We start from the raw sequence: 13,432 nt of genomic DNA on the forward strand, positions 1-13,432 counted from the left end.
AAGGTAAAGGATATACTTGCTCTTATTAAAGGATACATGGAGTCATTTAAAGAATGGCAAACACAGGAATTTAAGGATTTAAGAAAAAGAATAAACAACACAGAAGAGAAAATAAATAAAATGGAGATGACCTTAACAGAAATGGGAAAGAAAATGGACAAGATGGAAGAGCGGGCAGTAGCAGCAGAAATGGAGGTAGAAGACTTAAAAAAGAAATTGGAGAAATCTAATAAAAAAACTAAAGAGACACAAGAACTACTAGCTCAAAAAATAGATACAATGGAAAACCATAACAGAAGAAATAACATAAAGATAGTGGGCCTTAAGGAAGATGAAGAAGAAGGCAAGAATATGAGGGAGTTTATAAAAGAGTGGATCCCTAAGACCCTAGGATGTCCAGAACTACAGCAAGAAATGGAAATAGAAAGGGCACATAGAGTATTGGCCTCTAAACCACAACCACAACAAAAACCAAGATCTATTGTAGTAAAATTCCTAAGATATACTACAAGAGAAAAGGTACTGGAGAAGACAATGGAAAAAGTAAGAGAGGGCAACAAACCACTGGAGTATAAAGGGCAAAAAATCTTCATTTATCCAGATATAAGTTTTGAACTCCTAAAGAAGAGAAAAGAGTTCAATACAGCAAAGGCGATTTTATGGAAGAAAGGGTATAAATTTATACTAAAGCATCCAGCGGTATTGAAAATATTTATTCCAGGACAACAAAACAGACTATTCTCGGATCCAGAAGAAGCACGAAAATTTGCAGAACAATTACAAAAATAGACTGAGGGAGGAAGACGGGTAATGAGAGTTAAAATGATCACGATTGATATGTATGTGGGTAAAGACAAAAATAGACTGAGGGATGAAGACGGGTAATGAGAGTAAAAATGATCACGATTGATATGTATGCGGGTAAAGAGGTATAAGAGTGAATAGAGACAATGAGCATACATGAATGTATCTGTACTTAGAGGAAAATATAGATAGTATAGACAAGAATTAATAAGGGAAGGTAATGGAATAGAGAGAATAAGGAGGGAATTAAAAGAGTGACCTTTGTGACATATGAAAAGTGAAATCTTTTCTGGGGGAGGCGGGGTGGGGGGAAATAGCGGCCACTGCAAAATCAGTTGACGCTTGCGAGTGGATTCGCAAATCCAAATGGAGAGGGGAGATGTGGTTGTACGACAAGGGATAAAGGACAACTCAGGAGGTGAAGGGGAGATTGGGGATAAATAAGATAGAAATAGGAGAATAAGGAAAATGTTGGATGTTGTAGGAATGTTGTCTTATAAAGAGTTGAAAATAAGAAAACAGAAATGGAAAAGGAGGAAAGGTAATGATGGAAAAACGGAAAGAGAAGATAAACAAAATATAAAAGGGCTACGCTGAACTATATGTCTTTAAATATTAATGGAATACATAACCAAATTAAAAGGAAGAAACTACTAAATTTAAATGAATAAATGTATTCCATTAGAAAAAATAACATATAGGTTAAGAAATAATATTGAAATATTCGAACAAGTACATTAAATACAATAGCGAAAACCTACCGGGGACAAACATTACCTAAGTTGATGGAAGGAGAAGGAAAGAAAAAAATGGACTCAGTAGAATTTCTGGTGTAATTTTGTTGAATGACAACATTGTCTGACTGGCTTAATGCAACCTAGATTGTATACCTAAAATGGATGAGAGGGGGGGGGGTGGGGAGAAAAAGTTACTGTATATGTGTGAAAAAGAAATAGTGTATATCATGGCTAATGTGATTTATGGTGTGAAAAATAAAAAATTTAAAAAAAAAGAATAATAGGGCAGAGGGCTCAGAAAGATAGCTCTCTTATAGCAGACGGGTGGGAAGCAAGAGAAAGGCAAGAGGTACGAGGGAGAGAGATGGGGGGGGAGGGGGATGTAATGAAAATTGGAGGTTGATATTGATGCTGACTGCCAAGATGGAATAAACGTATTGTTCCTCCAATTTTCGGATGGTCTTAACTTGGGAGGACATGAGTCCAAGGGCTGTGGAACTGAAGTGGTTGGCCAGAAGGAGGTCCTTGCTGTTGTATGCACCAAGTGGAGATGCTCAGTGAAGTGATCACCCAATCTGGATTCAGCCTCCCCAATGTAGAGAAGGCCATATCTTTTCCACCTTCCCACTTGAACCCACCTCTGACCTTGGGTTCCTCTCCCTTCCCCTCTCCCATCCCCAACGTTTTATTCAGGTGTTAGCCTGAATGCTTCCAGTATTCCAAGATGACATCATCATCAGAAACAAAGAAACTTGTAAAGGAAAGGGAGTGGCAGAGGAAAAGAATGGTGCACAGTTCAATCACCTTTTGAAGAATATCAACTTTATCTCTGCCTAAATACTGCAGTAACTGAGAAACCTGCAGTGAACTTGCAATATAATAATGATTTTTAAAATTTCAAGACGTTAGGAACACATTTTTTGCCCAATCTGGTAGAGATGTCAACACGTTCTTTTATACACTCACTCCTTCACTATAGTAAGCAGAAAGTTTAATATCTTCATTAAATTATCTGCTCTCTATAACAATGTTATAATATTCATTACCTATTCCAAAGTCTTAAATTGTAGCAATTTTCCCTGATGTGCTTGAAAATACAATTTAGTATTCACCTTTCTTTCTTGTAAAGTTTTGCTTTGTCCTTCACTTCTCTGAAGACATGCTCTACTTGTCGTGTCAACATATCATGTCGGAGTCTCTCTAGCAATTCAATCATATTATCAAAGACCGAGCTTTCAAGAGATGCTAGCTGGCCAAGCTGCAACTCTGTCATATCGTTGCGCTCTCCATACGTCTCGAGTGCTGCTTGCTGAAGCTGGAGGAAGAACTAGTTCAAAAGAAAAACAAATATTTACAAATGCAGAGAATAGATTTTTTTTTGTAATTTATCCTTCTGTAAATAATTTTTTTAATGTACATTCTCAATATTTAATGTAATTTACTGCTTCTCAGTTAAACTAGTAATTTTAAATTGTCGAAGAATTCACACTATTCACTACATTGTTAAAGTTTGACATCTCTTATCACATTACGAAAGATTGTAAGCAGTCCAAGAGCCTCTCAATTGAACCAGAAATCATGCTCCTCTACCTCCTCCCCTATTTTGAACCTACCTCCCAATAAGTGTGTGTTTAGGGATTAGCAAATTTACATTTAAAAATACTGTACTAATGTCAATGTGTACACAATCTAGGCTGAACCTAATGCAAGCAACTCTATACTTAAAAGTACAAGCCCATCTTTTCAATTGACTTTTAAACCAAGACCTTCTCTGCCTATTTCTGATATTTAAACATTCCTGCTCAATCCTCAAGTCAGCTCCAAAGAATTAAATGCATGAGGCAAGATTAGGAAGTTTCTGATGAATTAAGAATCTGAGGCAGTGTGGATGATGATGGGAAAGCAAGCTATGAATCAATGGACGAAGCTGGTGTCAATAAAGTGACGTATGACTTTCAAACAGAAATGGTGTAATGGAATACTTTCTGAAAGGATCATGATCAGGCAATACATAATAAATGGTAGGATATAGAAGATCTTGAGAGTTCATGCTTATGAATTCTGGAAGGTAAATGGAGAGGTGGTTAATGAAATGTTTTTTGAAGAAAAATAACAAAATAAAAATCCTAAAACACAAGGCCAACAACAGTATGTTTAAATTTCTAGACACTGGTATAGCACAAGAATGTGACAACAATTGTATTTAGAAAACTGAGCATGCATATAAAAATAATATACAATTATGACATTGCTAAAGCATTGAATAAAGACTTTCATAAATTACAGTCTGAAGTTCAAAATATTGTAGGTGAGTGGAAGAGAAAGCACAGAAAACAACAGCCAAGTAATATTACTTGCACACAAAGTCAGTAGGAACTTGTGTTTCTATGGATTTGGGAATGGTGGGAAAATGTAGCTCAAACTTCATAAATGCTTTAAAACATTGAAATCAAGCCATTAAGTTATGTCCATAGAGAGCTTTACCTGAATGATTATTTCCCAGACTGCTGTAAAAACATTTGAGTGTGGGGCCGAGAGTTAGGTAACCAAATGGGAAATCCTGAGTGGCTAGAAATTCCGAGAACTTAGGAGTAGCCGAGAGGGTGAGTAAATGCCCTTGAAGCAGGTGCTGGTTTGGTAATGTAGTTCATGCGTTGGTCTGATCAAGCAGTCCTTGCAATTTGGGAATGATTTAATGATAATTGCCTTACCAGTGAGAGCAATAACTTGGGATCATAGATTTATGGTAATCTGATTTATGATCATATAATTTAAGGAACACAGTGCAATTAATTCAATGATGAACTAGAAAACTGTCTGCTATCTATTAAATTTTGTGCATTAATGTTTCAAGCAATGATTGATACACATGATGAGGGCGATAATAATCGAAGCCTTCACAATCACATAATATTCAGTCAATTAACACCAATCTATTTTACTTTAATAACAGATTGAGGAGCTATAACAACTAGTTATTTAGAAACAAGTGTATTCTTTCTTGCTATCAAACCCAAATTTTCATCGCTATTGTGGCAAAGAGTTGAATGTTCTTACGACATTATCTGCCCAGTCAGCTAATACTGCTGCTATATAGTTGACAGCATTTAGAATAGCACAGTAACGAATTCCTAGTGGAGAGCGGGCTTCTTCTTTCATCACTTGAGTCAGACGAATCCTGAAATCATCTACGAGTTCTTTCTGCAGTTCTAAAAACTGCAGTTTTCGGCTAGCTGTTGGAAGGCCCTTGTACCGGTCTGTGAAGAGAAAATGTGAAAAGGTGCCTCTTCAAACATTTATTTAAAAAAAATTATGTGCACAAAAGGCTTCGATTAGGGTACTCTGTATTTCATGTACTCACATAATTCCTATTTTTAATTTAACTTCAATATTGATTGGAAGTGCATATTCAAGTTAAAAAGGAGGAAGCTAATCCACTGGCACCCAAAACTTCACACAGTAACAATTTTTAATCACAGGTTTGGCTTTTTACAGACAAGGTCAAAATGGCACTTTTAAGAAATTAATTTTCTGAATTGTTTAGAAATTCTCAAGTCCTATGTTTTGTGAACTTAAAACTGAAAAATTAGCTTTTAACAATTTCCCAGTAATATTATGACAAAATAGAATTAGGATAGTGTACTTGAAGATAAGTCTCCTATGCAGAATGAGGACAGTCTCAGCTCGGAAATGCCAATTATAGATCTATAATTATAGATCTAACAGATCAATACTGGAAGAATGAAGAACTGTGAGCTAAAAGCAGCAAAACTGATGAGAGAGAAATTGATGATTTCACCCTTCAAAATATCATTCTTATATTTTAATTATCAAATCAGTCGTGCAAATTTTTGTAATAGAGTGTACAAGAACATGTGAACAGGAATGCTAAATATTCATCTCAATGAGGCTTCATTATGGCCACCCATAGCTAAAAAAAACAAATCTTAAACTGAGGCCCAGAACCAACAAGTCAGAGAAATAAATATTCCGGACAAAGCAACCAACAGGAATTTCTAACCACACTAATGGAATCCATAAAACTTTTAAAAACCACTGATAGTAATGTTCTGCTACAGTAGAGTTCAATGTAATGTTTCTGAATGATCAGACTGCCAACTGTGGATTCACAACTTGCTTGCGAATGCTTTCATTCTGGTGATGGAAGGAAAGTACAGTTAATATTGAGGCATATTTACAAATTATAACAAATGAAGAACTGGGAATATAATTAGCATAGGAGTTTTGTACAGATAACTAAGCATTGGTTAAAAATATTAGTAGAAGCCCTTCAACTACAAATACATAAATCACTGAAATTTGTGAAGTTGTAAATAACTTGAAACAAAAATAGAACATTGCTAGAGTCAAGAGAACCACGCCATTTTGCCCAATTCTTCCATGCTGACCAAGCCGCATATTTGATCTAGCCACACTTGCCATGCTTGGCCCATATCCATCTCACTCTTTCCTATCCATATACCTGACCAAATGTCATCATCATATCCTCCTCTGGCAGCTTGTTCCAGATACCCATTACCATTTAGAGGCTTCAATAACTCAATGGTTAGAGAATTGGTCTTGTACAGAGGTCGCGAGTTCATTCCTCGCTGGGGTCTCCTTTCTGTGAGGGGTGTTTGACAAAATGGCAAATCTCTATCTTCCTTATGGTAGCCAAAGTTAAAGAATTTAATATGTTACATTCTAAATGTAGTATTATGTGACAATAATGGAACCTTTACCTTTTTAACCAATTTTGTTGCAAAAGTTGCCCCTTAGGTTCCTTTTAAACCTTTCCTCTATCACCCATCCCCTTTTGTTTTGGATTCCTACTCTGGGAAAGATTGTGACATTTTTCATCTACGTATCCTTCAGGATTCTGCAATCCAGAGAAAAAAGTCCAAGATTATCCAGTTTCTAACTCGTGCCATATTGTCCCAATAACATCACCACTAATAGTTTCTGTACCTTGTTTATGCCAAGAAAATTAGAGTTGAAAAGATATGTTTGTACCTTTGTGGTACAACAAATTTTCACACTTGAAACTTCATGTTTCTTCATTTTTGTTTTCAAGACGTTATACAGTAACTTTTCAGTGAACCTGATACCATAAGAAGCAAAACCAACTAAGATTCAAGGGAATACAGGCAATAGATGCCAAAATAGGCACAGTGGGAATTTAAGAACTGGTGCTACAGCAAAAAAAAAAGGGGAGTGGATGGAGAGCACAGTACTCAGGGCTCTGGCAAGTAGGCGGGGAACTCAGCAAGCTTCATTTGGTAACCCAGATACAAAACATCTGGATTTCAGAAATTTTACTGTTCCATGTACAGTCTGGCCACTGTACAACAGCAACCAAAGAGCCCAGTAATTACAAAAAAGATGGACAAAAATATCATCAGAAATGAGAGGTTATAAATTTCATTAAGGAATGGGTATTTGAATATTTTTTTTCTTGGAAACACGAGGATGGAGTTTAATGCAACACTTTATTAAAACTATGAAACCTTTAGAACTGAATATCTCCACTTGTGAAGAATCAATATCCATCAGGACAAGACTGGCATTAGTAGATCAAGAAGGGAGTGCAAAACAAACCATTAATTTAAAATAATGCATCTACCAGTAGATGAGAAGAGACTCCATGGAATATGAACACCTGCATAAAATACTTGATCTTGTGTGTGCATTTATTCTAAGTTATCTTTACCTGTAATCACTAAAAGAAGTGTCATGAATGTTTCAGCACAATCTGGAGCTTTCATCTCATCCACATCCATAATGTCCTTATACTGGGACGTCCATGCAGTTTCAGAAGACAGCACTGAATCCATCTTTTCTAAGGCGACTGAAAGGAAAGATTGATCATATCATAGATGTGTTTAAACATCATTGGATGAAACATTAAAGCCTGTAGAAGCAGTGATTGTAGTGAAAACACACAAAAATGCTGGAGGAACTCACCCGGTCTTGCAGGATCCATAGGAGATAGACATATTACCAACATTTCAGGCCAGAGTCCTTCTTAAACATCTTTATCTCCTATGGAGCGCAAGGTCAGATGAGTTCCGGTGTTTTTTTTACTACCATCATTGGGATATGCAGTTAATTTAAAAAATAACCAATTCATTTGCACTTTTTCAAGTTCGAAATGACTTTCTACTTTACACATGTTCCATGGTTCACAGGTTCTATTTGTAACAATGATCAACTTGTATTTACATTGCTCTGACCCATCTTGTGGGGAAATAAATGAACGACTTCAACTTCAGTATAAGTTCATGCTTACATTTTCTCTCCACCGTCAACCATTTCTGAAAGCAGGTCTCTTCTGAGAGGATGTGCATACAGTTTGGGAGGCTATTAAGATAGCCATGGGCACCATGCAGTTCTTTTTCAAACAACAGTATTTCATCTACCACGTGACAAAACAGGCTTTCATCATAGAGGAGTCTTGGAATATCAGCAGACATCTTCTCCAAAACCAGCATTACAAGGCCCCGTGAGAACTCCAGCTAAGAGTAGGTGGAGACAGGTTATTGGAACATTTTAGACTAAATACTGACAAATTTCACAAAATATAATTTGATGATATATTCCATGATCATATGTATTCAAGGAATTACAAATATATCTTTTTTCTCAGCTGCAAAGAAAGTACGCAGAACTGTGATATGATTACACATTAACTAAAAATTAACACTGGAGTAAAATAAAAACAAAAAAATTGTAATGGTGGAAATATGAAATAAAAATGTTGAAAATATTCAGATTTGGTCTGCATCTGTGGGAAAGAATTAACATTGAGTTGAAGACATTTCATTCAAGCCAATGAAGTCTCTTCATCCTGAAACATTTCCACAAGCATAAAATAATCCAATTTAGTTGTCCTATCTTTCTAATTGTAACTTCAAAATTCTAATCGATGGCATTATTCAAAAACTGTTTGTTCAAAAATCATTTTAAAGATTTCTATTTGTTCAGGTAATTAAAAATGTGATATGCATTATCAATGAAAGTTCTCAAATTCAGAATAATTCATTTCAAACATGTATTTAAGCATTTTGATTATCAAAGTATGGCTAGGACAGAATGGATCAAAGGAAAAAAAATAACAAATGGATAACTAAATTAACCTCAAACGTGAAGTGTGTTGGTGGAGATTTTTCATTTAAAGGAGCAAGTCAAAAAAGTTTTTCAACTAAACTATTATTTTGTAGATTTTTGTTATTTCCTTCCCTTATTTTTGACGCTCCAACAAAATTAAACAACGTGAAACTTTAAGCTTAAAAATTACATCAAGACAATATTAAAAAAACAAGTCTAACTTAATTACAACAGTAATGTTGCTGCTTCACAGCAACCTGTTCCTTGTTCAATCCTATTTTCTGGAGCTGTCTGTATGTAGTTGGTGTAAACTTTCTGTGACCATAAAGATTTTCTGTACGTCTCCCAAGGACAGGCGGGTTAAGTTAATAGCCCATTATAAATTGCTCCAAATGTGTAGAGTCTGGCAAGTTGATGGGAATGTTGAAAAAATAAAATGGGATCAATGGAGGATTAGTATTAAGTGGGTGTCTGTATAGGTATTTGGTGAAATATAGGATCTGTTTTTGAGCTGCAATATAGAACGCAGAGCTGCAAGAATCTATCTCGAAATAATTGGTTTCTAGAAAGCTTAATTCTTTGAATAAAATCCGATTGAAACTTACCTTTGCGTCCAAAGAAGATCCTGCTTTATCGATTATTGGCTGGATTTTCTGTTCAAAAAATTTAGTATGATTTCCAATCCACATCAACACCTGTGTCAGGTACCACTCTGGCTACAGAAAATGAAAGTAATTATGGAGAAAGAAGAGTGTAGCTATTGGAATTTGGATCGAAAAACAGACTGGTGGAGGAACTCAAGGGTCTTGAGTTTCATTTCCCCCTCCATCCACCACAGTCCCCACTCCGATGCCACTCAACCTGCTGTTTCTTATAGTAGGTTCATATTTTGTTCTTGAAGGTACTTGTGTTCTCCCAGTTCCAACATTATTCCTGATCTTTAAAATAAACAACACTTAGTTCAAGACTGGAACCTAACACAACTATAAGAATATGGGTTAAGTCCACTTCAAAAACCAACATCAGTCAGTTCAGAGTGGAGGTTAGATGAAAAATTTCACACCTTGTTCACCAATATTAAATTTTTAATTAAAAAAAGACATACAGCACGGTAACAGGCCCTTTCAGCCCAGGAGTTCGTGCTGCCAAATTACATCCAATTGACCTATACCCCTGGTACGTTTTGAATGGTGGGAGGAAATCAGAGCACCCAGAGGAAACCCATGTAGACATGGGGAGAACATACAATCTCCTTATAGATAGTGCCGGATTCAAACCCAAGTCACTGGTGCCGTAACAGTGCTACGCCAACAGCTTTGCTACTAGTCCCACCCCAACTCCACTGAAATGTAGTTACTTAAAAATAAGAAATCTCAAATATGAAATCAACACACAGAAATAATTTCTTGTTAACTATGCCCAAAAATGTTAGCTTTTTTTGATTTGCATACTCAAAACAAGCCATTGGACCTTTATTATTGAAGCAAAGGCAGCTCAATATTTCTGAGATTTATTTATTTAAATAAAAGAGGTTTACACATTACTGGACACTACTACATTTTGTATTTAACGTTTTTCACTCTTTCTATTGTAAAAAAATGAAGCCGTTTAGTCCAATTAATTTACGCCAGTCCTCAGGGCAAATCCATTCCCCCACTATTTCTTGATAACCTGCACTGTATTTTTAGAAAATGTAACAGTTTACCACATGGAATAGGAGAGATAAACACTGCTGCATCTTTTAATGAGTTAAAGAGTGAAATGGTGTGAACAAGAGCTGGATTAGACATTTTTTCTGTGCAGTAAACTTATATAAACTTCATTCGCAAGTTATGTAAAACTGAGCAATATAATGTCCGCTTGCATGTTCTTGACCATGAATGGAGATCTCAACATTTAACTGGGATTAAAATAATCAGATTTAGTATAATTTCCACACATCTGCAAACAGAGTACGTTTCCAATTATTCGAAATGCTCAGGACTGGACATGTATCAGTTAACTGCACTTTTTGGATAACTGAGAAATGGCTTTAAGTAGCCCAGTAGCATTGGCAGAATACTGTATCGGCCATCGCCATATCTGCCTAAGGTCCCCAGTCTGATCCCCAACACTTCCCCACCACCATTGCAGAACCTGTCCAGAATCCCAAGGTCCCCACGCTGATTGATCCCAGACACCTCCCCACCGCCGATGTCAAAACTGCCCGGGAGCCCGAGGTGCTGCTCCTGCCACCTCCAAGCTCACACCTCACCCCCATCTGACACTGCCACTGCCTCTCCCACTGGGCCTGATGGTGGAGGTTAAAGAAGAAATGGAAAGTTACCTGAAATGAGGACAATCTCCCTATGCACTGTCTGACCCGTGGACATCCTCCAGTCGCTCACTGATGTTACCAAATGTGGGGCTCTGACGCGCTGTTAGCGTCAATGAGCACATCAGGTGTAAAATTCTTTTCAACTTATGACGTCGGGTTGGTGCTGAAAATTTTTTCAGATAACGGAGAAGTGGTTTTCGGATAATCAGAAATGTACTGTACAATTAATTATCTGCAAGGTGGGAAATCGTCTATTTTCCCATAATTGTATGCATATGCAATAGATGTACTCCAGATGCTATTGTAAATGTACTCTAAATGTTATTCCTTCACAGCTCTTAGCAAAATATGAACTACTGCCTGCATCAAACTCATGGAATAAGACAATTATTGACAAATTGATAAATGAAAAAATTGTCCAAATCTTCAAAATGAAAACCCTCACAGGGAACAGATTGGCATCAGTAAATTTAAAATAGGTAAATCCTGACCGTGGTAGCATTTTTTTTGCATTATTTTATCGTAAGTACATGTTTAAATAAAATGCCAAACCTTGTTCAACATATTTGTTTGTCTGTTGCCATAAAAGTGGTATTTAAATCTTTTCTGTAATGGTAGTAGCATGAGCTGAATTGGAATTGCAATAGGCAGGGATGGTGGAATATCATACTCCTCTGGTAACTGCTTTGGTTTAGTTATTAGTTCATCTCTGCATCAGTAAGTGAAGGATAACTTTCTAAAAGCGAATTAAAAAACACTAAAACATTAATCAGAGAAAGGCATCAACTAGTTGCAAAAAGATTAACCAGAAATCATAGTACATAATTATTTCATTTAAAAGTTACACTAATGTTGTGAGCATAACAGAACAATAATAATGCAATTTAAGTAGTCAAAAAAGAAATCAATTTGAATAAAAATGGCAACAAAAATACCAGTGAAGAAGGAATGCCAGCCAAGTGCTCCATTTGCAGTATTTTCTGTCTTATTTCTGAATAATTTGTATAATTTTTTTTATATATTCAAAGAATTTCAATGGCCACTTTAAGCCTTTTACAAAAAATACCATCTAACTTTGATAAATATTTATCACCATCTTCTGGTCAAAAGTAGTTCCTGCATCATAAAAATTCTTTCAGAAATCATTAAGCAAAGATTACACAATGTCAATATTTTTTGGCTTCTCCTTTTAAAAGTTGCAACAGTGAACTGATTGGAAAATTAGCCAAAAAAAAGGTTCACACCATTTAACATTTTAAGTTTCTGAAATAATCCCATGATTGAGAAACTGCACAGGTGCTGGACTCTTGAGCAAACAATGAGAAGCTGGAGGTTCTCAGCAAGTCAGAGAGCATCCAGAGATAGAAATGGCCAGACAATGTTGTGGGTCAAAAGCCTCGATATATCATCGATCAACAATCTGGACAATCACACTGAAGCATGAATGTCTGGGAAACTGGGAACTTGAAAGGGATGAAGTGATTCTGAGTTAAAATGAAGACTTCAGATCATTGTTTCTTGAACTGCATTTATAGAAAAAGGATACGATGTCTGCAACTTAAGGAGTTGAATAAACAGTGTTTCTAGGTTGTTGTTGAGTTCTGTTGCATTTCCCACCGATGCCAGTGCAGGTTGGGGTCCAATGAAAGGCCAATGTAGTTGCTTTAAGACTTCTTCAAATTCACTGCACAGAAGAAATATTTGACGATTAAAAAAAAACAGATTTCTTGCGATCAAAAATTTATGATGAGATATATAATGAAAACAAAACCTAACTCAGCAGCGAATCTGTCCTCAAACTTCAAAAGAACTTTTGGTGATTCATTTGCAAGAACATGCTCAAGCCTTGCATTTCTCGACTATCAACCTTCCCATACTTTATGACAGGCAAAATAGCCATTTCATTGGGAGGTCTCTGCAGAACTACAAGCCTTGCAGAAAAGAATGCCGAAAAGTTAAAAATATAGTGTACTTTAATTTAAAATTTATTATCATTAATTTTTTTTTTGCCAATTCTCTTCTAATTATTTTTGTTACTGTGAATTGCTTTGGTTCCATAATCCTTTTTGTTTGCAGAATTTATCTTTAACCATCTTCAATCTCAATTACATTCACAAGCTTTGTGATAATAGCCAGTATTTCATATTTTTCTTCATTCTCATAATGCAGAGCTCCGTTCTCTCAGGTTAATAGTGGCAGTACTCTCACGATCAACAATCTGGACAATCACACTGAAGCATGAATGTCTGGGAAACTGAGAACTTGAAAGGGATGAGGTGATTCTGGGTTGAAATGAAGACTTCAGATCATCGTTTCTTGGACTGCATTTATAGGCAGCAGTTGGAGAGCGGGGAGAAATATGGAAAAGAAAGAACAGGAGAAGTGAGAGGGAAGGTAGGGGTGAAGGACCCCAATGTTCTCTTCACAACTGATTTCCACATCACAATAAACCATCCTGATTTGAAAA

The 13,432-nt window shown here is 36.1% G+C and overlaps 1 protein-coding gene across 10 annotated transcripts in view; it reads right to left on the minus strand.

Moving 5' to 3' along the window:
• Positions 1-13,432, minus strand: part of rint1 (RAD50 interactor 1) — a 40,466-nt gene that overhangs the window by 16,072 nt on the left and 10,962 nt on the right. For all 10 annotated transcript variants that reach the window (XR_011347930.1, XM_069908276.1, XM_069908278.1 and 7 more), the window contains exons 4-10: positions 12,512-12,649; positions 11,518-11,674; positions 9,254-9,364; positions 7,831-8,056; positions 7,252-7,389; positions 4,599-4,798; positions 2,654-2,868 (exon numbers count right to left, since the gene is read on the minus strand). Coding sequence is in view for 9 of the 10 variants with exons in the window: in XM_069908276.1 (XP_069764377.1) it covers positions 2,654-2,868; positions 4,599-4,798; positions 7,252-7,389; positions 7,831-8,056; positions 9,254-9,364; positions 11,518-11,674; positions 12,512-12,649 (1,185 nt within the window). In the remaining variant the exon portion in view is untranslated. The remainder of the gene's footprint in view (positions 1-2,653; positions 2,869-4,598; positions 4,799-7,251; positions 7,390-7,830; positions 8,057-9,253; positions 9,365-11,517; positions 11,675-12,511; positions 12,650-13,432) is intronic.

Source organism: Narcine bancroftii, chromosome 13, assembly GCF_036971445.1.
Source record: "Narcine bancroftii isolate sNarBan1 chromosome 13, sNarBan1.hap1, whole genome shotgun sequence".
In the NCBI taxonomy this organism is placed as follows: Eukaryota; Metazoa; Chordata; class Chondrichthyes; order Torpediniformes; family Narcinidae; genus Narcine; species Narcine bancroftii.